General features: G+C 51.0%; 1 protein-coding gene across 1 annotated transcript; it reads left to right on the forward strand.

The window, feature by feature from the left end:
- On the forward strand, positions 1 to 27,848 carry CDRT4 (CMT1A duplicated region transcript 4). Its single transcript, XM_056357096.1, has 2 exons — positions 1 to 185; positions 27,390 to 27,848. Exons 1-2 carry the CDS (start codon positions 77 to 79, stop codon positions 27,767 to 27,769), a joined length of 489 nt encoding a protein of 162 aa, XP_056213071.1. The 5' UTR covers positions 1 to 76; the 3' UTR covers positions 27,770 to 27,848.

A 27,848-nucleotide genomic window follows, 5' to 3' on the forward strand; every position in this document is an offset into this window, starting at 1 on the left:
TTGGCCACTTAGCATCATGTGATGCAACTTTTTTTGGTTGGTTTTGTACCCCTTCCCCCCGTGCTCGGTGGGAAAAATGGATGTTTTTCTAAAGGAAATCCTGGAGCCTTCGGAGCAGGACGTGTTTGATGACTTGACGCGGATGGAAACATTTTCCAGCGACACCTTCAGCAGCCCGTGCGCAGGTAAGGGCTGCCCAGGGTGGGTGCCCTGTGCCGGGGTGATGGGCAGGGATGGAGGAAGCTGGAGGATGATGCCCTCTGTGCACACAGCCAGCACGGGCATTGCCCTTGTGTGGGCATCCTGCAAAAACGTTGGGGTTGCTTATTTTCTTATTCATAAGCTTAAATATCCCCTGGGTTGACATTTAAACGTGGCTGGAGAAATCCTGGTGAGGCTGCACCCCGCTGCCTGTGGCTGGCCAGGCTGGGCTGTTGCGCTGGGAACCTGGGGCTGTGTTGTGCTGAGTGTGACCATTTAATGGTGTGTTTGAACTGGGTTGGTTCTGCGGGGTGAGCTGGGGTCAGCGCTCGAGGTGCGAGGCCTCCAGCACTAGGGGAAACTTCCAGCTCACCCTGGATCTTTGCAGTGAAGTTGGGAGTTCCCTCCTTAGGAGATGTGTGATGCGTTCCCTGAAATACCTGAAAATACTAGGATTTTGTTATGGGCAGCTCAGCAGAAAACAGTGAAGAAAATTTAAGTTGCCTGTGGCAGGTTGCTTCCCCGGGTGTAAACTCCCTTCTCACTGATGCCCAGCAATTGAGTTTGATTAGTGGCTAATTGCCGTCCTTAGTGGCTCGTTTAAGGCTTCAATTCACTGCCTGGGCAATGTCAAGCTGGTGGTGGGGCCAGGGAGAATTTGCAGTAGGTAACATAAAAATGATTTTCTGCGTAGCTTGGTGTGGGACATGTAGCATGAGATGTGGTAATCATTAAACTTCATGTGTTTTAACCAGCCTCTGCAGGGGCATAAGAGCGGGCCTGTGGGTGTGTAACACAAACAAGTTAAGTATTGATGGGGTCTACAGGATAATTTTTGGTGCTTTGCACTTCCCTGGATCTTTTCTACTTTCTTGCAGTTATGTATTTGCATGTACCTGGTACATCACTACCTGCTCTTGGACTTGTACCTGGGGGTGAGGATGTGCAGGTAGAGGAGAGGTGCTCTTACAGCTAAGAGGGTGCCTGATGCTGCAGGTGACCCTTGCTGTGCCACAGCCTTGTGGTGTGATTTCTGACAGATCTCCAGCTCTCCCTAGCTCTTGGGACCTTCCTATGACATCTTCCATCATCTCTCTGGGTAGTGACCCCCCTGTGTGATCTCCTGCTGCGTGTGTGCAGCCCCCACATGCCAAATGCAAAAGCAGGGCTGCTGTCCTGCTTGTTTTCCAAGCAGGGGTTAGCACAGCTGGAGAGGTTGGTATTTTGGATTAGAAAGTTGGATTAAAAAATTAGGTGCTGTTTTCTCTGCCTGCAGACAAATGGGTATGCAGTTGCTCCATATAGCTGTACTCTCATTAATTCACAGATAGCTGGGGTATTCTTTTTGAATGGGTCCTTCAAATAAAGTTTCAAGATCATGCAAACAAAGTAGGAAGTAGCTGGATGATGGTGCTTAGATGGCCCATAATTACCTTTGCATAGGGCTGGGAGCTGGACTGATGCCTGTGCGCCTTGGTCAGGACAGCAAGCTTCTCTGTGCCACCCCTGTAAAATGGGAGCAGTAGAATTTCTGCACTTGTGTATCCCGTGGATAGGCTGTGGAAGGCAAATAGCTCAAGGAGCTGTAATCAGCTCTTGGATTACCTGTTGGTGGCTTGGGCACTGCAGGTGACATGTCCCTGGGTGCTGTACTGAGATGCCCCTTCTCAGCTCTGGGACACTGCGGTGGTCCTTGCAGCGGTCCAGGCCACCCGTGATGCTGCAGCACAGATGGCTCAGCACCCCCAGGGCTCCCTGCACCTGCGTGGCTGCTCCGGAGCTGAAGCCACTGCAGCTGGCTGATGGCACAAGCCCTGCCCCGTGGTTTGGGGGTCCCTGCCTTGTGCTTGCCATCCTGAAGGGGATCAGTTGTTTTTCATCAGCACTAATGTGTGACCCTGCAACAGCATGGGCTCAGGGAGGGTTCAGGCTGTCCTGAAGCTAGACAACTTGCCGAGGCGCAGTCCTGCTCCAGACACCTTGAGGTGGGTGGGACTGGCTCCTTGTTGACCACTTATTTCCCCTGGTTCCTCCAGCCCTGTCCACGCACCAGCCTGCAGATGTTTCTGTTGCCACCCAGGTGGAAGGGTTGTGACAACACTGCCTGCTGTGCTCGGGCTGTGGATGGCAGAGATGCTGCTGTGGGGAAAGGATGCTCGCTGTGGCTCTGCTCCTTTTTTACTTGGTGACGTTAAGCTCCTTTACAGCCCTGCTTCATGGGTGGGGATCACAGCTGCTCCGCTTGTAGCTTTTATTTTGTAGACTTGCTTTGTCCCGAGGGATGAGGTGTGTTTCTTGGGGAGCTGCTTTTTACTCCACTCTGCCAAGTTTTGCTGGGGTCATCGATCAGCGGTGCCGGAGGAGACAAATGGCATGTGCTGTATGGAGACAGGCAGGCAGATGTATATGTTATGTGTTTGGAGCCTTGCCCAGGGGAACATGGAAAGCAGATGTTGCATCGGTGACCTGCTGGATAAGCCATGGGCTGTCGCTTCCTCCTGTGCCTCTGTGGTCTGGCTTGGACGGAGCTGGAGCGAGTTAGCTCTGGAGGCGCGGGCGAGTTCAGCACAGCCCTGGCTGGTTCAGCTGGCAGGAGTGTCTGTTCGTTTTAAGGGTTGTATAGCAGAAAAACAGATCCAGAAGTCATGTGAAATAGGAATTGAAACATGATCAAGAAATTGAGATGCTTTGACTTCTTTTCTCTATTTTTAAGGTCGTGTGGAGTCTGCTCGTAAGTTATCTGGGGTGACTGGTGCCAGCTGGAAGTGGCTGGGGTGTTGGGTGCTCCTCTGATAGTCTGTCCTGCCCATCCAGAGCCACCCCCACTGCCTTGTTAGACACCACTTGGGGCCAGCATCAGTTATCGGCATTTAGGAGCCAGCCTCTGGTCCATCTACTAGTCATCTTCTCCATCTATCCACAGAGCTGGACAAGAGCTGAGGGTTTGGGCCAGATCTTCACGTAAACTTGAACTTCAGACCCGAATGGGCGAGATCCTTGGCTGGGCTCCACAAACTTCGATGTCCACTAACAAAACAGCAGGAGATGCCACACTTTTTTTCCTTTGTATGGTCCTCTGTGTCACCTAATGCTCGTTCACTAGACACTGATAACTAAGCAGTAAGGGTAGTATCTTGCTCTGGGCTATGAAAAGCTGCCTAAGTGAATTTTGCATGGGGCCATGCTGCAGTCTGGGCTGCTGCGTTGCCTGGGCGTGCTGGCAGTGTTTCTAGGGGTGTGTGGTGTGTAAGGGCTGCTTTGCACGCAGGGCAGCAGTACTTGCTGTGGCTGCTGCCCTGAGCATCCCAGCTGCGCTTGTTCCAGGGCAAATGTGCAGCGCTGGCCCCAGGGTGTGCCAAAACAGGGGTGCAGCCTGTGTCCGCTGGCTGCCTGGGAATAGCGTTGGGGTTTGGGTCCCCACTGCCTTCATCTGCTGGCCTCAGGGCATGAATATAACAGGAGGAGCTGGTAAAACTGGGCAAAGAAACCTTTGCCTTCCCAGAACATGAGATCTAGCAGTTCCAAGTGTGCAGGGACCTGGGGTGTGCGTGCAGCCCAGCCAGGCTGGTGCTGGTGTGGGGCAGCATGGGTCCCGGTGCTGGCTCTGGACACTGCTGCTGTTTCCCTGGGTGGGGTGTGACATTCCTCCCAGCTCTGTCTGGTCCTGGCTGCAGCTCCGATGTGGCAAGCGAATGGTTTGCAGAATAGGGAGGTGTCTGTCAGCCTGCTGGCTTTCTGCATCCTGGAGTTTCTTTGCTCCTGAAAAAAAATAATTAAGGAATTAATTTTAGTCTTGCCTGTAGGCTCTGCTGTTAAATTTACAAAGGGGTTTGATAATGCATGGCTGGAGAGAGGAGGCAAAAAACCTGCTACAGTGGAGGCATGGTCAGTTTTGCTGAGAAGGGAAACTTCATAGTAGTGGAGTGATATATATATTTTTTTTTTTCCCCCCCTGTTTGGAGTGGGGAGCAGCACGACTGTGAAATACATGCTAGCGAAGATGTTTCGAGGGACTTGTCCCTTTTCTGCTCTAGGCCATATGTGCAGCTGGAACGGCCTCAGCCCTGGCTGACTTTCAGGGCAGCTTGGGAAAACTAGTTGGATCCAAATGCCCTGATTTGGCCCCTCTGAACATGGAGTATGTCAAGTCCAACGGGTGATCCGGGGAACCAAATACCGCTTGTCTTGGGCTGCATCCCACAGGTGATGGGCTGGGTGTGCCTGGTGGCTCAGAAGGTTCCGGGCTCTGGAAGCCCAGCATCTTGGGGGGCTTAATGTTTTGCTAAGGAAAGTCCAACCCAGGGTGTGTCATGGTTGGCAACACAAATCTCTGGAAGCTTTTGGAAATAGTCATCTGTACTTCATTTGAGGGTGGTGGGGGTTTTTTTTGGGTTGGTTTTTTTTTTTTTTTTGGAATCAACCAGCTTTAGGAAGCATTTATCTGAAAAATCCCTTTTCTGCCAGCTCAGGGAAAGGGCAGCTTTGTGGGGCACTTGCTATAGCAGCTCCTTGCTTCTGTTTTTGGCTTTTACCCTCTTTCTTTGCACCTCTGGGAAGATTTGTGTTCTGATTTTCACTTTCATTTTCTATGCAACGGAGATAATGGCAGAAGCAAGCAGATGGTGTTGAAAGCTGAAGAGAGCGCGCTGCGGAAGGCTGAGCTGTTCTCCAGGGTCAGCTACAGAAATTTCAAGTAATATTTTCTTGATCAGAGCTTAAGGAAAAGAATGCTGGAAGTGATTGATTCAGTGATGAGCACTTTTGTTTCTGAAGCAACTTGTGTTTCTTTGGTGTTGGTTTCCCTTGGAAATCATATCAAAGGCTTCCTTGCAGGAATGTGTGAGGAATGCAGGAAACTTGCCAACAAATACCTTGGGAATACTTGTAGACAAGCAGTGAGCAACTTCTTTTAAACTGTGGGTGACTGATCTGAAGGCTTCAATGTGAGAGCGTGTGTGTCCTGCTGGGACCTCTGTCCCTGCTGAGCAGCTGCCTGGTGGCCCCTGTCACACCAGATGGGTCCAGGGCTGAGTCCTGCTGATGGAGCAGCCTGGGTGCAGCAACTCATCTGCAGAAAAGGATTAACAGTTTCCCTGGCAGTTGCTCTAAATTGCCACAAAGCTCTTTGGATCATTTTGGATGTGCTCATTATGTTTATGTGGCACTGTTGGCCAGCCCTAGCAGTGTGTCCATCAAGTCTGTGTGTATGTCTGGGGAGTGTGTGAGCGCTCTTAGGTGACCTCCTTCTCACTTAGTCATCTCATGACCTTCAGACCTAAATTTTTTTTTTTCCTTATCCATTTATTTCCACAGTTTTCAGAAAGCTGCTACCATCTAAAAGGCACAAAAAGGTTGCTCTACAGCTACAAAACTGTGGAGGTGGTGTGCGCTGATTCGGTGTGTCCTGGTTCACAGATGCTGGTGAAGGTCTCCTTGGGACTAGATATGTTCTTCTGGGAAAAACCTGTGCCCGATCTCCAGTTTATGGTTAAAAGCAATGCTGAGTGGCATTGACCTAAGAGCCAAATGCCTAAAAGCTTGACCATGTGTCACTAAAGTGGTTGGGGGCTTAGTCATGGGCTTTGCAGAGCATCAAGATCAGGCATGCTTTGGGTTTGTTCCTAGGGCTCAGAGCTGTGAAGGATGGTCCTCGGAGCTGGGCTCCATGGGAGCCTCAGTCAAAGCCAGACCTGGTCTCTGTAGGAGAGCAGGCATCCACTGGTAACAGGGAAGTCTCTATTTGTGGAAAGTCATCAGGCTTCTATAGGTTTGTGTACGTGCTTACCAAGCCAAAGGTAAGCAGCACAAGCAGACCCTCTGTCCTGAGAGAATGTTTGGTTTGGCTCTTCATGGCTTGTCCCTGGGACTCTGTGAGCACTGCTTTCCCTTCCAGTGAGATGTGGTCAAAAATGGGGAGAACCTCCTGTGCCGAGTGAAACTGTTAGTTGCCAGAAAGTTATCCCAGATGGCAGGTATGGAAAGGGTCACAAGAGTGGTGACATGAGTGCTTTGACTCTTTTTCTTGTCAGAGCTGTTCACAGCTGCATTGGCTAAAACTGGCTTCCCGGCTCTGGGTCACGAAGGAGAGGTTGGGTTAGAGAAGGGCTGCTCAACCACAGGAGCCAGTTCTCTTGGGGGTCCTTCTGTTATGCTGCTGTGGCATTCTTGGGGGATATGTGGGCCTGTATTTTGTCCTTCAAGATAACTAAATTTTCTGTGGTGCACGGCATCCCTCAGGTCCGTTCAGGCCAGGGGCTTGCTAACAATTGGGAAAATGAAGCAATCAAGAGGCTGCTTCAAGTGACCTCAGTCACCTTGGTCATTCCAGAGGCTCCCTGAAAGACACAAATCCCACCGTAACTCAGCAACCACAACTACCTGAGGGATTTTCTTTCCTGGACTTGTGAAACCTTTATCCCTGTGTGCAGACTGCTGCTCCTGCAGAAGCATCGCAGGCTGCAGGGCAGGGGGAAGCTGCGTTGGGGGGGAAATGAAAACAGAAGCAAGAATCTGTTGTAGCTAAAGCACTTCAGAAAGTCATTTGAGTAAATAAATATGACAATCCATGGAGATAAACTAAGCCCATGTGCAAGAGGGGTCTCGCTGCTTGCATGCACTGGCTCCTTCCTGGGTTATATTTGGTGGCAGGTCCCTGCAGGGTTTCCTTTTATGCCCTTGCCTTTGTTCTGCTCTTGCTTGTTTAGGGCTGAGGGACTGGGAAGCTCCCCCTCGGGTCATCCTGGGTTTCCTAAGGGCGGGCCAGGGGGATGTTCTCTTCCCCTGGAAGATTAATTGTACAAACCCAGTATTTCTGTTCTCCGGGCTGATTTGGCTGGATACTGAACATTCCCGCCTCTCATTTTTAGCGTGGCAGGCGGGTGTCACAGCCTTGCAGCATCTTCCTGCTAAAAACAGATGCTATTTCAGCCCGTGGGTCATGTTGCATGCTGCATCCAGAACAGCTTGTGGACAGAAAAGTGTGTGCACACACCCTGCTCCTCTGAACGGCATCTCTGGGGAATGCAGGGCACGTCATGGATGTGCCCTGAGCTCTCATAACAGGCACGTTTAAGGTAGTTGGGTGGTGACATGAGCTTGTCCATCCACTGCTGCTCCATTTCAAAGGGACAGGTTGCTCATGAAGGGCTGGAGTTTGCAACCCTGGGTCCAACGAAGCCAAAAGCAGGGCTTGGGCATCACTGGGGCAAGGATTTTTGTGTACAAAGCAATCCTGCTGGCTTGGAGTTGTGGAGATATTTGGGCAATAACTTGTCTTGTGGGTCTCCAGCTGGAGCAAAGTGCTGCTCGGTGGGAGGCAGTCTGGGGCTGTGCGAAACCCCATCCAGGAGCAAAGGCACGTCGGGGTGCAAGGGCTGATGCAGCACCCTGTGGCAGGAATGCCGTGCTTGAGGCAGGCTGTCACTTCTTGGGCTGGCAGAGCAGCCCAGTTGCTAATTGGTAGAGCTGGCTGGGAAATGTTTTCTTGTACTAAGGAGAATTTAATGACAAAATGAAAACAAACGGTGCAAATTCTCCATTTTGAGAGGCCATTTTAACTAAAAGGCAAAGTCGTCTGTTCTCTTGCCTGATCAGGTTTTTAATGCAAAGTGGATACTTTCCAGATGGAGTTTTTAATCTTGTCAAACAGTCAACAGCTCTGAAAAGCAGATTTATTCCAGCAAAATAGTTTCTAGCTGAAGCTTTTCCCCTCCCAACTCATTTTCAGCCAGCTTAACTTGTTGTTGAGATTGGATGTTGCCTGATGTGAATGCCTTTGTACAAAAAAAAAATAATAAATATCTTTTTTCTGTGATTAAAGAGTGGGATGTTAAAGCAGAAAAAACAGTGTCTCCATCCTCAGGGTTATTAAAAATCTGACCAGACAGTCCTGAGCGACCTGCTGCTGCTGACCCTGCTGTAGGGAGATGGGTTGAAGATCTCCAATGGTGCCTCCAGCCTCAGCAGTTCTGTGAGCCGCTGCAAATAAAGTGATGTGCTTAAGGCTTAGGAGCTGCCTGTGAAAGGAAAGTACTGGAAACCACAGAGGCTTGACCTCTTGCTCAGTGAAATTCCTTCTGGCCACTGCTAGACACAGTGGCTTGCAAGCAGAGTTCTTCATGGTACTTCCAAAAGTCTGGAAAAAAGTGGATTGTCATACAGCAAGGTCAGATGTGTGGCAGAGGCTGGGGTCTGTTGGCTAAACGTGGACCTTGCTTCAGATTGCTTCCAGGCTGGGCAGGCAGGGAAGGGAGGTGAAAGCCTGGATGAATGCTTTGTCTCCTGCTTCTAGCCACGGGGGTGTGGAGAAGCTGACTTGCATGGCTCTGCCTTCCAGCTGAGGCAGTGTCTGGAGTGCTGTGTTCAGTGCTGGGCTCCCCAGTTTGAGAGAGATGCAGAACTACTGGGGAGAGGCCAGCGGAGGCTACAGAGGTGATCTGGGGACTGGAGCATCTCCCTTCGAGGAAGGGCTGGGGGAGCCGGGGCTGTTTAGCCTGGAGGGGAGAAGACTGGGAGGGGACCTTGTCACTGTCCACAAATACCTTAAGGGTGAGGGCCCAGCGGACCGGGACGGGCTCTTTCCAGTGGTGCCCAGTGACAGGACAAGGGGCACAAACTGCAGCACAAGAAGCTCCAGCTGAATATGGGGAAAACTTCTTCACCTTGAGGGTGGCAGAGCCCTGGCACAGGCTGCCCAGAGAGGCTGTGGGGTCTCCTTCGCTGGAGACATTCAAACCCACCTGGACGTGGCTCTGTGCAGCATCTCTAGGAGAGCTGCTGCAGCAGGGGGGTGGGCTGGGTGGGCTCCAGAGGTGCCTTCCAGCCCCGGCTGTTCTGTGGAACCCATGGAAGAGTAGCTCCATCTCTTGGTCCCCATCTGATGGAAAGTGCACAGCTGCATGAGGCTCCTTCCTCTTTGAGATGAATTTATATCCCAGCACCCTGACCAGCCAGTGGGCTGCTTGCAGTAGCTCAGCCCACTGCCCGGGTACCAGACTGTCCCTGTCAGTGTAGGACTGCGGGGCACCTCATGCCACCTTCAGTGCCATGTCCTGGTTGTGTGATAATAGCAGCCAACACCACCGAAGGGTGGTTGCTAGCTGACGTGGATGGAAGCATTCCCTTTGGGGAAAGGTGGCTTCTCCTCCAGCCCCTCTGGGAGCAAGCCAGTATCACCCTGGCTCTTGGACCAGGCTGCTGGGTGACAAAGGAGATGGTTTGTGTGTTTGAGCTGATCTTCTCTGTCCAGCATGCAAGTGAGAAACCATTTGGGGTGAGAAATGAGGGTTTCTCCAGAAACGGATGTTGGAGAGGGTTTCTCCAGAAACGGATGTTGGAGAGGGTTTCTCCAGCAGCCACTCGACGGCTGTTAGTGGGGACTTGCCAGGGCAGCATTTGAGCCGCTGCTGAACCGTTCAGTGTGAATGATCTGAGCTCTCCTCATCTAGCTCAGAGTGCTCTAGCCAGCACAGAGATAATCGCTGAGGTTATCGAGTGGAACTTGGAATCTGGGCTCAAGCCACCCCGGGAGTCTTGCACCATCCTTCCTAGATTGCTACATGTGTGCTGTCTTTTACTCTTGTGTTTGGCTGAGTCATGTTATAGTGTGTCACCGTAAAGGGGAAATATGTGGCTTCCCTGAGTAATCCGCTTCCTCTCTGTGAAACTGTTGGGACTACAGATAGTAAAATAAGGAGGACGGTGCAGGGAGGGGGAGAAGGCAGGAGCCCAGAGCATCCTCCTTGTTCCCCTGCGGTGCAGGAACAGTCACTAGCCCATCGATGCTCAAGTTAACTTATGGCTATATTTTAAATGACAAAAGGGCACCACTAAGCACCCGGGTGGACCCCTTGGAATTGCCTGTACTTCCCTGGTGTGCTTCACAGATGTGGAATACACATGGATCCATCCAGGATTTTTTCACAGGGAAGGTAGCCTGAATTTAATTGGCCAGACAGACCTAACTGTGGCTGTGGCAGTAGATAACTGAGTGAGCATCAGTAAAAATGACTCTTCAGTAGTTACTGTTGGCCGCCAGCAGGATCTTGCCTATCAAGTTAAGTTTACTGCAGAGGCTAATAGCACAGTAATTAAGGTAAAACAAATATTAGCTTGAAGCTGTGCCTGCAACTTGAATCACATAGCTCTACTTTTGATGTAAGGCTTGATTGGAAAACCTTATGTTTAATTTGTGTTGCGTTAGGCTGATGGCAGCTGGTTTTGTGGGCTGAATTTGAGCCAGATCTGCTGCTGTCATAAAGTTCTGGCTCCGCTAATACCGTGCTGATTTATGTGGGGGGAGAACCTGGGCCAAGTCTCTTTGCTGTGTTGCTGTAACCTGTATTGTTCAGGCATTTGCTGGGGTGTTGTTTGAGGACAACCAAATAGCAAGGAGGCTGTGAGGAGGGAGAAAGTAGTTTGTGGTTTTTTTGGGTTTTTTTCTTCCTGTGGGTCAGTGTTTTTATTTTTCTGTGTTATGGACAGGCCTGTCTGTGAAGGAGGCCAGGTCTGTGCTTGGATTTGAAGTTTTGTTTTGCCTCAGCATCTCCCTGTACCTAAATCTGTGTTAAATGTGGGAGAAAATGTCCGGCGCAAGAAGATGCCTCTCTTCACTGTAGCAAAAACATACTTGGTTCTCCTGTAGGACACAGATGCAGAGATGCTCAGGGTGGGCAGCTCCCAGGGGAGGAGGTAGAGAGGACCTCTGGGAGCAGCAGTGTATGCCCTGGGGCTTGCTGCACTCCTCCACAGCAGCAGTTTCATCCCTCCCATTTACTACCCGAGGAGCAGGGTGACGTTTGCTCTAGTTATGCCCGAGACTCTCCTTGTGCAGCTTGCCTGCTTGCGTGGCAGCCTCTTCAGCCTTGGCAGAGCCAGGCTGCACAAGGTCATGAGCAGGTGTGAGGTTTGCAAACATCCCTCTGAGCTGGGTCTGAGCTGTTTCTGTGAAGTCCGTTCTCATCTGTAGAAGATCCTGGTCTGCAGTCCCATCTCAGCTTTATGCTCAGTCTCCAGATTCAGAGCATTAGCTCTCAAGTTGTCTCATCCCATGGCGCATCCTGGACTTCAACTCAGCTATATGTGGTGTAGCTCTTCCGGAGGCAGCAAAAGGTTTGGTGCAACGTGGGTTTGGTGCAGGACCCTGTGCACGTGCTGTTGGATGATGAAACTAAGTGGGCTCCTGCAGAGTGCTGATGGAGATCCTGGCCTGGAGAGCTGCCTGGGAGGTGCAGGACCCTGTGCACGTGCTGTTGGATGATGAAACTAAGTGGGCTCCTGCAGAGTGCTGATGGAGATCCTGGCCTGGAGAGCTGCCTGGGAGGTGCAGACCCCTACCTGGGTTTGGGGGTTGGCTTGCCTTCTGTCAAGTTCTACTTCATCCCCGTGGAGAAAGGGCAAATGGTATGTTGTGAGGGGGAAGCCCTCGCTGGGAAAAATCCTCTTTCCCTCCTGTTGAAGTCCTTAACCTGAGCACAGTGCCTTTGCAGAACTTTTCTGCTGTGGGAATAACGTGAACTTTTGACTCTTTCTGACTAATACTTAGAGCTGCTATCCCTCCCTGCCTGTGCTGCCAGCCTGGTTTCTCTCCCCTCATTTTTGTGATTTCATCTGATCCCAAATCCAGTCCTTGCTGTGTGCAGAGTCACCATGGTGTGTTTTAACTACTGGCGCTGGGTTTTTTACTGCTTGTCTGAATACCGGAGGTGTTGGAGCTGTGACAGGATGCCTGGGAGGGCATTGCAGGTAAATGCATGTTGCAGCCTCCCTGGAGCAAACAACTCCATATATTTGTGCAAGAGGAGCCCTCTGCAATGTGGCTGTGACAGCAGGAAGCTTGGTGTTTGCTGCCTAAATACTGACCTGGATACTGGGGGAAGGCTGGAAGGAGTCGGTGCTGCTGGGGTCTTGTACACAAGCTGTGCTTGGAGTGGGCACCCTTGGGTGGGCCAGGACCCGCATCTGTGCTCTACCCTGGCTTCAAGAGTTGGAGCATCACCACTGAGGTGCCTGTAAGCCCTGCAGAAGAGACCGGGTGTGTCTGCTGGAGAAATCTGGATGGAAAATGTTGCATTGAACTGGTCATCTTGCAGTGAAAATGACCATCCTTTCAGCGTCGTACTGGCTAATGCCTTGGGAAAATGATTACTAGGAAAAATGTGGTCATTAATTATACTTTAGCACTAAGACTCTACTTAGCTCTGATATTCCCCACTGTCAGACACCTGAAGTATAAACAACAGGGTGATGCTGGACTGAGAAAGCTTGCAATGACTTCTGGAAGTTTGTTGCTGATCAAGCAAGAGAGTGAAATTATTGGTTGGGGAGCTGGGAGGTGAACAACTTTTTTCTGGAAAGCTTTCCAAAGCAAGGCTTTTGGATGTCAGAACTGAGGCGTCCCTTGGTCACAGGGTGGCCTTACTCTGCAGTGTGCACCTTGCCACCATGTGTCCTGGAGCTCTCCCTGCTCTGGCACCTCTGGGTTACCAGCCAGAGCGCTTGGGTAGGTGCCATGGAATTCCTGGGGGATTACTTTGGAGACAACATGAGAAAGTACAACCCCACATGACTCGAAAGCTACAAACACTGGGATTTATGGTGAGGTTTCCAGCAAGCCTACCAGAGGAGCGTCCCATGCCTGTGTCATAACATGTTGGTGGAGGAAAGAAGTGTAGGAAAACTGTGAAAGCTCCAACTCTGATGTGTGTTGTTCTGTAGCTAGGGAATGGCATCTCTAACTTCTCTGGTAAGGCTTATATGGGTGGAAGTACATGTGTGATTAAGCTTTCTGGAAGATCCAGCTCACAGCCAGGTTTGCTGCATTGCTTGGTGTGAGCTGTGGGAGTCTTGCAAGACTAAAATAACCCCCCAGGCCAGCTCATTTCCAGGCAAAATCATGCTGAGTCACAAAGTGTAGCTCAAACTAATGGTCTCTACAAATGTATGTATTCATAAACATATGAGGTATCCTGGTTCTTACTCTTAAGAGTAGAGCATCCTGTAGGGCTTCCAAGGGGCTTGCTTTAGCTGTGACTCGATGTGTGTGGCTCTGCTGCAGTGGGTTTGTGTTTATTACCAGGGTGTTTACAAACATCAGAACTGAAAGGGGGCAGGGTGTGAGAGGCTGTAATGTGTAGGATGACACTGGGGTGCTTTTAACACAACTTGGGTTAAGTGGAAACATTGATAGCAAGCCCCCAGTCTGCTGGGGTTGGGGTCAGGCGGGTGAGACGTGACAGGGGTGGCAGGTAGGGAAATGCAGCTTAGGAGAGGATGCTTCTGTTGGGACAGATTTGTCACCCTGGCCTCAGGAAATGGCCTGTCTGAGTTTGCTGTGGAGTGGTGATGGTGATGGCTCTTCCCTGGTAGAGCTGGGTGGTGTGGGAGGGTGAGGAGCCCCCTTTGAGGCAGCCTACCCCAGCTGGAGCCTCCTGCCAATCCTTTCCACTCCTGGTCAATCCAGCAGTGGAAAGAGACTGGAGGGGAGCCTGGATGGAGAAGGAACTGCTGCGGAGCCTCTGTTTCTGTAGAGGTTTAAGACTCTTACAGCCATCAGTGCTCTGAGGCCCCTGGAGCAGCACTGGCTGCTATCTCAGCAGTAGCTCTCTCTGCTTTGCAGTGGTCAATTGAGTTTCTCAAGCCAACAGCTGTCCCAGGCAGCTCCTCTGGAAGGTGTGGTAGGAGGTCAGATGTGGGATGTGATGTTGGCTGCATCCCTTCCCTGCCACAGACAGGTGTGCCTTAATGTTGGGCACTGGGTGGCCTGTTGGTATGCTTCTGACTTGTTCTGCCTCTTAGTGGAAATCTGTATCACGTTTGTCTTTGAAATTTCGTAGATTCTCTTTAGAAGATGCTTTTGGGAAGCAAAAAAACAGACTTGATTGTACAAACATGCCTGTGTAACAAAGTGTATTTGTAAATGTGTTCTTGTATAGTTATATACATACACACCAAAAGGGTTGATAGCACTGCCAATTGTTCTGAAAGTCCATTTCTGGTAAGGGATGAAAAAATATTGCCTGGCTTTTCTGTTTGGTCACTGAGATCGGGTGTGCAATAGCAACAGTCTCAAACAGGCACTGTGCACATCCATGAAACCTTGCAGAGCTCCCCATCCCGTCTGTTCACATTGCAGTAGTTAGGTAGGTTGCATGTTGGTCTAATCAGCTGTGGGTGCTGCTGCACGGTGGCCTGGTGTTACGGCACGCAGAAGGTGAATCTGAATTCCTCGCACTAGTTCCTTGCAGCCCTGTGCTTTGTACAGTTTGCACAAGCAAGAAACTAGGGTGTGCTGTATTGCAGGGGCATTGGGGTTTGGATGGGGCTGGGTACTGTGCTCCCGCACGCTGTCAGGGTTTGCCCCCCCCCCCTCCCCCGCAGCTTACCGAAAAAGGCACTGAAGGCATATAAACCAGGAGAAGGTTATTCACTCCCTGTTTGGGGCTAACAAAGGGTTAACTTCTGCCTGAGCTCATAGATCAGTGTTATGGAAGTCGAGCAGTCTGGGATTTATTAGGCAAACTCAAACTGGGAATTAAGAGAGCTCCAACCAGTAGGAAAGCTTTCTCGGAGGTTTGAAGAGAGATTTCTTCTAGCTAAGCGCTGATTTGAAGGGGCAATGCCAGAATTTCTTGCAGGGGCGTCCAGGAAGCGAAGGACGAACAGGCTGATCAGTCTGAACCATCCCACCAGCTCAGCGTGCAGCTTTTATTGCTCCATCATGTCTCCTGGCCCGGGCTGACAAAGCACCCATTGTTCGCCCCAGCTTCCTCCTCCGCACGCTGGGGCTGCAGCCGCTGCTCCCCATCTCCTTCCCCATGGACAAGGAGGTTAAGTCCTCCCGGAGGATGCACAGTGCCCCAGGGCATCAGATGTGTAAAACCAGCTGGAGACATGGCTCCTGGCCAGATGCTGGGGACTGGGAAGGGCTCCTCTTGCTTCCCAGAGGTGGCTTTTTCCTGTGGCTGGGCTTCTAGGTGGTCAGGAGTTAGTGTCCATGAAAAGTCTCCTAAGCAGGGAGAAATAAAGCACGTGGAACTGTGGAGCAGGCGGCTGGGGAGGGCTGGATGGTGCTGGGGCAGGCTGTGCCCAGTGCCTTGGGGAAACAGGAGCTGGTGCTCAGTCCCAGTGGGGCTGGGACCAGTTGCCGCTCTGAAGTGCCTCCATCAGGTGTGGCTGCGGACATACTCTATTTTTGCTTTCATCCCGCAGAGTCTCCCAGTTAACAGGGAGAACATTCTGCCAGCTCCTCCGCTGCTCCCCCTGACGGGGGGGGTCCTCGTGTTCCACCACCACACTAGTTTCTTGCTTGTGCAAACTGTACAAAGCACAGGGCTGCAAGGAACTAGTGCGAGGAATTCAGATTCACCTTCTGCGTGCCGTAACACCAGGCCACCGTGCAGCAGCACCCACAGCTGATTAGACCAACATGCAACCTACCTAACTACTGCAATGTGAACAGACGGGATGGGGAGCTCTGCAAGGTTTCATGGATGTGCGCTCTGCTGCCAGCACTGTACAATGCTGTGCTGTTCCCGGGATCTGCCCTCTCCTCGGTGGGATTACGCGCTTTCTGCTGGCACCGGGGTCATGCTCGGCACTCGCTGCAGGAGAATGGGGGGTTTATTTTTGGTTGTCTTCAGCCTTTTGTACCAGGGCTGTGCTAAAACATCCTTACTGCCCTGGCTGGGTGCTATGCATGTTCAGGAAGGGGAGAACGTGGTGGATCTCCAAATGAACTTGGGAGGTCTCTGGTTTTGCCCTTGCTGCTGAGCGGGTAAGGCGGGGGGCTGCCTGTAAACAGCAGGAGTTGCACCGTGCCCTGGTATTTATGGGACTTTCATCCTATAAACCGTGGCTGCTTTGTCGGCATTGGGCTTATCTGGTGTTTCACTTGAGCGGAGGCGTTGCTCTCCTGCCAGCACCCATGGCAGTTTGGCTGCCTGCAGAGGACAAGCTCTTCCTATCATCTTGTGGGCAGAAAGTGCCTTGGGAGTGTAAGGAGCTCCAGGATGAGCAGCGTGGTGGGGTCTGTGCCAAATTCTTACAGTCTTTGAGGTGGCAGGGGTTCACAGAGGGTCAGGTAGCAGGTATATTCATGTGCCTTCATGAACTTGTCTTGGCAGAAGCAGAGATTTCTCCGCGGTGGCGAGCTCTGCGGTGTTGTAGAGGTGCCCTATCCACAACTGCCTGTGTGTTTGGCTGCCTGGTTTTGGGCTGGTCCAAGCCCTGTGGGCACTGATGCAGGAAACATTCTGGAGCCAAACTGTGTTGTGTAATGCTTCCACAAAGAACGTGTCGAGAGATGTCCTCAGCCGTGTTGGGAAATGCACTGAGGAAGCAGCAGCACATGTATCCTGGTCCTTGCTGGGACAGGAGCATGTGCAGGGAGGGGGAGCTGGGCTGGCCTGGCAGTTGGTGTGGGCTTGATGCCCCTCTTGGGGATGGCTAAAGCTGGAGACATGTGGGATGACAAGTCCAAGGCAACCTGTCCTGGCTCCCAGGCTGTGGCCTGAAATATGGTGTTTGCTGGATGTGCAACAACAGTCTGGAGCTCCCCGGCAGGGTGGGTGTGGGAGCTGCAGCCCCCTTTGCAAAAGGGGGTGCTTTCAGCAAATGGCTTCCTGCAGGATTTGCAGCCACTCCAGGCACGGGTGCAGCTGCGTGAGCCCTGGTCCCTGGTGGGGCATCTCTGAGCTCTGCCCCTCTGGCTGCTGCCAGCAAGGGCTTCTTGGGGGTGCAGGGTCTGGTGTGGCTGTGGCAGCAGGGGGACAGGAGATGGATGCAGAGGCACATATGAACATCTTGTCCTTTGCATCCTGCTTCGCTGGTCGCCTTGGAGTGCGGGCCATTGCGTCTCTGAGGGGAAAAAAATGCCCAGAAATTCCACAGACCCTTCAATATCGTTTCTGTTTTAGAGAGAGACAAAAAAGGTCCCTTTGTGTGAGGGCTGAAAGAAATAGCCCAGTCCCACAGCCTCCTCAAAATCTTAATGTCAACTATTTGCCTCCTTGTGTTTTCGCATAAACAAGCACTTTCTCCTGAATATCTGCTCTGGCTGCTCCCCCAGCTCGGTGGTGCCCGCGGGACGGGCAGCCCAGCCTCCTCATCCACCCCCCAGCCAGGCTGGCGCGGCTGGAGGGATGCAGGACTAGCTGGGGAGGGGGCTGTGGGCCAGAGAGCAGCAAGAAAGGCAGCTGAAACTGGGTTCGGAAAGAAATGAACAGTCTGAGCTGCTTTTAATTCAAGGGACTGCTGCTGCCTGATTGCAGGGGGCACGCTCTTGCTTACAGATCTGGGCACAGCCATAGGGAGGCTGGTGAACTATCCCTGTTTACGCTGAATGATCCTTGTTTACACCAGCCTGGGCCAGTACCTTGTTCTGCTCTTGCCAGGGCATCATCCATCCTGCTGTGGGGTCAGATGTTCCCCTGGTTTAAGTGACTGTCAAATGAACAGCACTACACGGATTGCAGCAGCTGAGAAACCGCCCCTTCTATTTTAGCTGCTGTTTGCATGTACACACTGGAGTGACTTGAGTCCAATACTGAAGGCTTCTATCCTGGAGGCCACTTTTTTTTTTTTTTTTCCTAGCATGTTCCCTTCCCCTTTGTAAGAATCAAAATTAGAAGCTGAAAGGGGTCTGTAATGTTGCATCTACATTATGAAATGTAGTGCCAGCAGCGTTCCCGGGGTGATTGCTCATTCAGCTGTGCCACACAAGTGTGCTGCTCCGTGTTCCTGTGCTCAGCCACGTAACCTGATAGATCACTGAGCGCATTGTAAGACATGTTCAGTGAAGCTTGGGGCATGCAGTGCCTGTGAGCTGCTGCTGCTGTGGAAACCCTTTTGTTTCTCCTCTGTTCCTGTCCGCTGAAGGTAGAAGCTGGTCCTGGTAGCTGAAGGTGGATGCTGGGGTTGGGGCAGCGCTTGGAAAGGCCGCTCTGGAGCGAGCTGAGGTGGTGGAAGGGATGTGATCCATGTGGGTTCATCTCTTGCCTCCTCACCTCAGCACCTGTCTGGAAGTATTTGGGGTGATGTGATGGTACCTCCTGGCCTGGGGCTAACTGTTCTTGGGCCAACATAGTGTACCCCGTGGTTCAATTTCCAGTGGATCCAAAGCCCCTTGGAGGCAAAAGTCAACTCCACCTGATGTTAGATCAAGCCCATCCTGGAATACACAGAAATAAAACACTCCTCAAGCTATTAGTTTCTTCTATTAGCTTTTCGCTATGGCCCTAGCACCAAGGCAGGGTTTTTCCCCTTCCCTGGGACCTGTTATGGGGATCCCGAGTTTCCACATTGCCTGGCTGCCTCTTCTGTTGATCTCGTTCTCCTCCAGCCCTTTCAGAGCCTGTGATCATCTGTTTCCATCTCTATCCCAGCTTCCCGATTCACATGCATGGGGAGGAGTTTGGGCTGCAAGCAGTTTATGGAGAACCTCAAACAGTAACATCAGATGAATGAATGAATAAAGGGCGGTTTTGTTGCTCTTATCCTTTCATCAGCTTTATGTGTTTCCCAGCAGTTCATTTTGCAATTGCTGTTCCATCTGGCTTCTTGCTGAGGGTCAAATTAATCCTGCCTAAGATGAGAGCAAACTGCTGTTGAATTGTATAGGACTAAGTAAGGTGTAAAGTTGCCTTCTGGCAGAGTAGCACTCGTTGCTTTTCATGTTGCTTAAACTGAGAGCTTGAAAAATCTTTGGACAGGAACCTTGGAGGCAGGAATTCCTGTCCTGAGGATCCCCCAGCAAAGCAGGGTAAGCTAAGATTCTAAAACAGTGTTAAGATATGCCCAGTGGTGCTTGTCAGCTTGGAGGAATGGATGTGGTCCCCCTCAGGACTGGGGCAAGAGGAGGGACATCACTTGCTGCTGTCTTCCTAATTTAGATCAGCAGCTTTCAGTTTGTTTGTAGAAAAAAACCCAGATGTCCCAGCTCAAATGAAAAATCCCACGCTGGTGGAAGATGATACGGTTTGAGACATCCCAAGCCTGCTGCAGGGAAGACCTTTTCCACCAACCTGGGTGTCCTGTGGACTGACCTTGTGCTGCAGGAACACCTGTGCCTGCAAGCTGCTGGGGAGGGATGGTCTGCATGGGTTCCCATGCCCAGAGCAAACCAAGTGCTGCATCTTCTCCACCCCAGCCCTTGGAGACGTCTGCTCCTGCAGGCCAGCGTGCCCCGGCCAAGAATATGCGAACCACATGGCCAAAGCCAAATGAATGGGAACCAGAGGTTGGGGGCCCAGAGCCTGTCAGCAGGGGCTGGCTTAAAAACAAATGAAAGAACAGAGGAAAAAATCGTTCTAATTATGGTGAACTTTTAAAAACACAAAATAAAAGCTTATTATTTTGCAGAGTTCCCTTTGCAGCATGTAATTTCATTTCCCCCCATTTGCTTTTACTGCTTGCTCTGGGCACTGTCAGAACAACCTGATTTATAAGTGACAGCTTTGGCTATTTTTCAGGCTTGTCTCTCTAAATAGAAGAGTGTGAAAACTGTCCCGCTGCCAGCAACTCTCTTAGCATTAAAACTCACATGAGTTGTAGCACGAAGCAAAGTGCTGGGCGCTTTAGGACTTAAATGTCTTTCATAAAAAGCAGCCCTCCCTCCTTTCTCTTGGGGTGATTTTTCCTTTTATTACATCGAATATCTCAACCTGTAGTTGGGGAAAATAAAATAAAACAAGCAGTGGCTGTTACCTTACTGTTTCTCTGCTACTGGCTCCCTTGTGTACCATCAGCAGAGTTGTAGATCGTGAGGGAGACATTTATTGACCGAGGGTTTCAGCAACACAGCTTTGTCTAAGGTTTTCTTCCCATCCTGAAGAGATAAAGAAAATGAGCAGCATGAAGTGTAACACAGTGGCAGGTATACAGCCTAGCCTGCTAATTTTAAGTGAATTAGTAATAATTGAAAACTGGGGAAAGCCTTAATTGGCAGCCTGAGCAAAACTTAGCATGTGCTTTAATGTTCTGGTTAATAAAATATAGTTGTGTTCACTGTGTGATGTTACTTCTGTGTCTCTGTCTGCAAGTAACGTCCTTTTTTTGCCCATGGAAGCACCTGGCTTTGGTGCTGCAGCGCTTTTTGGATGCAGTCAGAGAGAAATTTGCACCTCTGACAGTGTCTTGAAGCTCGGGAGCATTTGATTTGTATTTAAAGTTGGCTGCACGTGTCCCCATTCTCATAGGAATCATAGCGCTTGTTGGTGACTTCTGTGTGAAAGTTCTGTTTTTCACTCAACCTCTCCAAAGGATCGCTGTTTGAGGGTGTGTGTGTGTGTCTTTTCAAGTTTGCCCTCTCTGCAGTGTGCTGCTGTGGTATCCAGACAACCTGAATCTGATTTAATAGCCTGGTTGGACTGAGCAGGCTGGTGGCTCGTGCTGCCAAACCCGTGGGATGGGACTGGAGCATCTCCGTGGCTCTGGTCTGGTTACTGAGCCAGCAAAGCTGGATAGGGGTGCCAGCTTCTTGTGTACAAAGGAGGCTTTTGGATTTGATTTTTTCACCTGGATGTATCTGCTAGTGCAGTGGTGCTCCTCAGGTGGTGCTTGTGGGTGCAGGCGGTGAGCCTTCGTATGGCTGTGGCAGAGGCACAAGGCACCGTTCTGGTGCAGGGGGCTGTGGCAGCTCCCACCCAGACCTGAGGCCAGAGGAAGCTCTTGGCTGCCATACTCAGTCACAGGTGTGACCCAGGGGGGCGGAGGGTGCTGCACAGTGAATTCCCTCTGTGGTAACTTGACGGACATAGAAATAGCTGCAGCCATGGCCCTATGTTGTATGTGGCACGTGGGCAATCAGGAGCTGGGTCTTTTGTTGGGGAGAAGAATGGAAACAGATCTCTGGATCTTAAACTTTACCAGAACCTTGGCGGTTAAGAGGATTTCCAAGGCTGAGGGCTGCAGTGCCCCTGTGAAGTGCCCTGGCTGAGCCTCTAGAGCAACTTGGAGAGCTTTTCACATTGAGGGGTTTGCAGAGGTCTGCCAGACAGTAAATTCCCAGGAAGTACCGTCACAGGTGTAAAATCAGCATCCTTGTAAAACACATGCTGTGTGTACATGTGTCTTGAAGCTAGGGCTGTCCTCACATAAATTCCACCTGATGTTAAGATGAAAGTTTGGTCAGGTATGAAGTTAGGAAGCTGCCGTCTAATCTGAAACTGCGCTTGCAAGCCCAAACAGGTTAAGCTCATCTGTTATAGATGATGACAGGTCTTTGCTTGCCTTGGGTAGTAGATGTGCTAAATAGTAGTACTTGGGTAGTAGATGCCAAGTAGCACATTGGCCCCCATCCTAAAGGGAGCTGCACAGCGCAGTCTAGCCCAGGAGCAAGACAGAGACCCCAGCACTACATAGCTGCTCACAGGCTGCGTGGGCAGCGCTGGAGGTTGCCCATCGCTTAGGAACGTTAGGTCAGGCTCCTGAATTATTCTGTTTAGATATCATTCCACTGATGACACTTTTTTAAAAAATAAAATTTGATCAATGCTGCTTTTGTGGATGGGGTTTTCAAAAGCACTCTGAAGTCAATAGGGAATTTTTGGGTTGGATGAGTTTTATTTCTGGTGGAAAAAGTTAAGCTAACACAGGGTGTTTTTACAGTCCCATTCTAGATATTACATCCTTCAAGGCCCTCTTTGGAAGGCTTCCAGGTGGGAGATTTCTTTTGGTTTTATGTTCTAGGGCTGGCACTTTCAGCAGAGGTACATGAAGTTCAACACTGCAAAACTGAATTTTTCAGAAATAGCTGTGTGCTGTAGGGGCCTGGCACTCATTTTAGATGCTCCCAGCTGTCCCAAATTAAAGCCAGCTTAGTATTGCCTTTCTCACTGCACCTGAGCAGGTGAGGTGCCCTGATGCACTTGGTCTCATGAGAGATGTTTTTAGCCATTGTCTGATCTTGCTGCTTCAGTCGGGTTCTGTCTTTATATTTTGCATTGGCTGCTTATCTCAGGGGAGGGAATCGGCACATTCAGGTGCGTACTGAGTTTGAGACCCAAGAGAAGCGCAGGCTGGGATGCGAGTGGAGAGCCTTACACAGCCTGATAGCCTCTTCTCGCAGTGCACCTGCTGCCAAGGATGGACGGTGGGAGCAGGCGGTGAATGGCACGAGGTGGAAGCAGAGATGGGAGGGGAGTGTGTGGTTCTGGGGGGAAGCCCTGGTGCTCGTGGCTGCAGGTTGTTGTGCTTTGCAGGCCAGGCTGGTGGTTGTGCTTTGCAGAAGGAGATGGGTCTCCCCATGTGCAGTGGGCTGGTGGCTTGTGACAGGCCAGGGAGATGTGTCCCTTCTCAGCTGCATCAGGTGGTGCGTGGCAGGCCAGGCCTGATGCTGACCCGGTCCCTGTTATCAGGCAGGGCAGCCCGTGTTAGCATCAGGTTTGTTGCTGGAAACCACAGTTTGGGGGGAATGTGGAAATCCCACCCTGGTGCTCCCCAGCGCAGGCTGGTGAGGTCCCAAGCTGGCATCAGGATGGGAGAGGAGCATGCTGGAGCAGTTCATGAGCAGGTACCACAATGGGTACAGCTTCAGGTAAGCCCCAGGCAGGGGATGCAGAGGCAATGGCAGGCAATAATCATGACACTGTAGTGAGAGGGAAATCAACCCAGTTCTGCCCTGGAAAGCCTTTTCCAGGACAATCCTGGAGACAGGTCTCACTAGCAGGTGCTTACGAAGCAAAGGAGCTGATTGCTTAGAGGATACCCAGGGTCATTGTGGAGCGTTTTCTTCCTGGGCTCTGAAATCACTTCCAGGCCAGTAGCCAAACACAGGCTGTAAATAACAAATGATGCCTGATGATCCCATCTTGTTTTGCTTTGAGATGTTGTCAGCTCTGGGATTTCCCTTGGCATCTTTTCTTCAGTGCTTTGCATTCCCATCTTCAGCTCCCAGTGCTGTTGTGGCATCTGGCTGTCTCCTGTCATGCCATCAGTGTGAAGGAGTCACTTGTCTGTGGCCTCCACGGGGATGTAATGCAGGAAAAGCTGATGGATCTGGGCTCTGTAGTCAGGGTGATGTTTGTGTCTTCACTCACTGGGGCCTTGCTGGCTTGCGAAGGGCTGGAGATAACGTCAGAGGATAAATGTCTGGGATTTGCAGCACCCTCTGTCTCAGCACTCCACCACGGGCAACTTGGAAGGCAGATCTGGTGGCCTTATCTGAGGTTCCCTGCACCCCCAACTAGACGGGAGAATTCATTTGGTGGGTATCTAAACTTTATCCTGTCACCAAATGTTCCCACCTCATCAAATATCTGAGCTGAGCTGCTGTCCATCACACTGCTTTTTCTTCCCCCCCCCTCACTGTTCAGGAAATTCTAAAACCCTTTCATTTTATTGCCCTCCGTGATGATGCTGTAGCAATTAATCAATGCAGCTGAGGCCAAGGCTCTTTTGAAACTCCAGCCTACACAAATATCACCTAAGTAGCAGTATTTATCCAGGGTCAAAATAATACTGTGCAAACACTGAAAATATTAGGAGACACGCCTAGCACATGCACATGTCCCCCTGTCCCAAACTCGCGAGCTTAGCGAGCCTCACCACATCAGGAGCTCTCTGAGCTGGGAACATCTGGCTCGGGGCAGTGAAGGTAAATGTTCCAACGAAAACACCAGGCGTGCGAGGGAGAAAACACCAGGCGTGCAAGCGAGAGGCGCGGGCTGGAGCCACACCTCAGCACCGTAACCCTTGTCCTTCCCGGTTCCACCACCTCGTTGTGCTCATTCCTTGCCTTTTCATTACACAATTGATTGTTTGGGTGAGGGACTCAGCTGGATTTTTTTTTTTTTGTTTGCTCTGCAAAACATGCAGCGCGGTTTGTTTTGTGGCTTACGCGGGAGCAGCCCACCATCCGTGTGCGGCGTGGTCCTCACCCACGGCACCTTCGGGTGTGCTTGGTGAGCAGCTGGTGCTGCTGGTTTGGCTGTGCCCTCGCTGCCCCGCTCCCTGGCCCCCTGTCACCCATCTGGCAGCTCTTTGGGTCCAGCCGGGAGCAGGCGGGGTGGTTTCGCTGAGTTCTTTCCACCGGCTTTGTTACTGCTGAATTAAATTTACAGCCCAGCCCCGCGCGGTGGCTGGGTGCCCGGGTTTTGCTCCGTGTGTTTATTCGTTTTGCAAAGACCTGAGCTGCAGCCTACAGAAGTGGGGAAAACTGCTCCAGATCAGCTCTTTTTGTGCTTGGCTGGTGGGGTTTGGGGCCTGATCCTGCTGTTCCATCCACCGCGGTGCAGCGCTTTAGCTTGCACGTATGCACGCTCACAATTGTGTGTGCTTGGAGCAGCCCCCGGCGTGACTCCTTCTGCCGGGGCTGGGGGTGCCTTGCTGTCCCTCCCAGCTCTCTGGAGGGTGGGCTGAGCCAGAATCATCAGAAACACTTGGAAAATAGTTGAATTGTCCTTTAACAAGACTTTTTTTTTTTTTTTTAACCCTCTGGTGGTGGTATTTGCTGCACGTCAGCCTGATGAGCTGAACTGTAAACCGGTTCTGTAACAAGGGTTAAAACCTCCAGATAGTGAGTCAGAACAGGCATTTGAAGAGACTGGACTATCTCAGCTTGTCAAAATAAACATTTTGTTTAAGCACAGCGTGTGCCACTGTCCGAAAGCTCATAATTTAAAAAAAGACGTTTTTTAATTTGACTTTTTCTGATCGTAAAGCTGAGTGTGTGTGTGTACAGCATAGGTACAGGATGGCGTAAGTTCACAGCAACATAATTGCAGTGCAACTTTTTTTGGTATGGAAACTTTTTTCTGCAAACACGTCAGGCTGTTTCTATTTATAACCTTTGGGGAGAGCCTGGGCTGCCCATCGCTGATCGTCCCCCTTTGCCGCCACCCTGCTGTCACACCATGGTGCTTCATGGGGTTGTCCCGGCTGGATCCGCTGCTGTCTCCCCAGCGGGGGAGGCCAGCTGGGGGTTTCTGGAGAGCCTGGCTGGGGCAGGCGAAGCCCCAGCGCCTGCCCTTGGGATGCGATGCACATTGCTATATTCCTCGGGCGTTCGCAGGGGTGCTGGGCTGGGGTGCTGGGCTGGGGCCGGGCAGGGGGAGCGCGGGAAGGCAGAGCTTGGCACCAGCCGTGTTCCCGCAGCGTGAGCAGGAGCATGGCTTACGTAAAAGCAAATTCCTGACGTTTTGCACACCCAGAGCCCGTTTGGCACCAGCCACGCTGCGGGCAGGGGCTGCAGGAGCGGTGACGGCGGTGCACGTTCTTGGGCTCGGGAGCCCGTGGGATGTGGCTCGGTGCAGAAGCCACTGCAAATCCACTTTTCTTCCCTCCTTCTGTCCGTACAGCTTTAGCAGAAGATAATCTGAAGCAGCTTTTTGAAGTATTTAAGCTGTTTCTGTAAGTGCTCTCATTTCTTTAAAACTCTCAGAGCTCCAAGCTTTTTGCTTTTAATTTCCACCAGGAGCCTGGTGAGAAACGCTTGCGGCTCTGTCCCTGCATGTCCCCTTCTCTGAACGCCCAGAGCTGGCACACTTTTCTGATGAGGACCCTGAGTGTCACAGCTGAATATCAGAGCCAGCGTGCTTTTCTTCTGGCTGCTTCCCTGGTATGCATAGCTTGGTGGGAAAGGACTGACCCTCTGCAGGAAAGAAGGGGAGGAAAGAGGCAGTTATACCCAGTTTGTAAAAGAAAATAGTACACGATGAGAGGTCAGGACCAGGCTTTCCACCAACACCTGGCTGACTTAGGAACAGGGAGGTGTGTGTGATGTGGGCAGGTCTGTAAATCCCAGCTGAAGCAGCTTGCCTCCTTCCTGCTCTGCTGCTGGCTCAGCCCAGCTTGGGGAGGGGTACCCAAGGGCTGCAGTGCTCTCCCGGGACCGCTGGTGAACAGGGCTGTGGAGGTGATGTGTATTTATTGGCCTCCACCTGCTTCTTCATGTGTGAAGTGGTTCATAATGCACCTGAGGAATAAGAGTTAGCGTCATTTAGTGGATCGGGCTTTCCACACCTGTAAACCAAATAGCTTTGCCTTTAACAGGACTGTGTTCTACCTCTGCTGCCCTCCACAGCAGCCACGTCTTGTCCTTGCCTGTTTTGAGGGCAAACGAGTCATCCCACCTCCTCTCCTTAGGAGTGCCCTGTCCACCATGCACGGGGGACTCTCAAGCGCGAAGTATGGATATCTTAAGCAAAAGCCTGATTGCAGGGTGGCTGCTCCATCTCTCCATCCTTTCTTGCATGCAGGCTGTTGTTCAGAGCTTGCTAAAGACCAGTTCTAAATATACTGTAGCATGGAAATTCATCCTCTTGACAGCAATGGACCTTCAGGGAAACCTTTATCAGTAGGACTTTCCCATCTTATTCTAGCTTGTTTGCGCTAAGCAAGATTGCATTTTACTACTTTTTCTAGTCATAATTAACTGTTGCGTTAAGCAAAGGTATTGAAAAGTGAAATATTTCAGATGGAAAATTCTGCTTTTTTGCTATATAACTCTTCAAGGACTAATGCCATCTAAGCAAAAACAAGCTGGTTTTATGAAAAGCCCTGTATCTAAAAATGCTAATACTGATGATCTCATTTTCCAAGACCTATTTGAATGCATCTTCCTTTTCTGAATGTTTTTTTCCCTTGGATTTTTGGCTTTGAAGTTTCCCTTGGGCAGACATCTTCCCAAGCAGATGGGAAGCCTAATCCCTCCAGCCTTTCCTACCAGCCTGGTAGCTTTGTGTTTGAGGTGCAAGACTTGAGTGATTATGGGGTTTAGGGCAGAAAGCTGAGACTGGGAAGATCTTCAGTGTGGTCTTGTCCTGCTGTATGCTATCTTGGCCATTGGTCAGTGCTGCAGAAATGAGAACTGCTGATTATTTTTTTCATATTAATTTTTTTTTTTTCCTTTCCCACTGTGCTTCTCTGTGTAATACTGACCTGCAGCTCCTCCTGGTCAGTGCAATCGCACCCTGTGCTCAAGTATAGAAATAAAGGTACAAAGGCTAGAATTTATGGGCATCATCTGTATTTCTTGCATGGGTTACTTGAACCTTGATGCAGAGTAGCCACCTGGTATGGCCTGCTGTCCCTTAGTGCTGCCTGGCCCTCCATGGCCATAGCAAAGCCATCACTAATCCAAAGAGCATCCTTAGTGTCATCAAAGGCATCCTTCTTTCTAACCCTTCCCCGAGAGGGAAGAGGCTGGGAGGTAACCAGCTGTGCGCTCATGGTGTCTGTTTCTTGGGTTCCAGAGTATCTGCCACCCTCAGCCAACGTGGGGCTGCCCGGCCACCTCATCCAGTGCCACCGCCCCCGGCCTGCCTACACCACTCACACAGCCCCCGTGGTCAAGATGCTCGTTGAGCAGGATGAGCGGAGAAAGGCTGCATCCAACCGCCCAGCAGAGACAGAGACAAACGGAGAGCCTCAAGAAGCTGAGGAAGTAACTCAAGTGCCAAAGCTGAGCAGAGGTAGCAGCACCCACAGGATGGGGAAGGACTCTGTGGGGATGTCCACGGCTGAGAGCAGTTTGCCATCACCAAGTGTTTGCAATAGGGTTATTTTTGCAAGAAAGCCTCCCTTGCGTGTGCTACCAAGTAGCTCCCTGGCATGTTCCAGCAAGAAGAAATGATCTGTTTGCATCTAGAAGCAAAGAATGAGATGCATTCGAATGTTTTCCAGAGTGCATTAAACCACACATACAAATAGCA

The sequence above is a fragment of the Falco biarmicus genome, chromosome 1 (assembly GCF_023638135.1).
Source record: "Falco biarmicus isolate bFalBia1 chromosome 1, bFalBia1.pri, whole genome shotgun sequence".
NCBI classification, from domain to species: domain Eukaryota; kingdom Metazoa; phylum Chordata; class Aves; order Falconiformes; family Falconidae; genus Falco; species Falco biarmicus.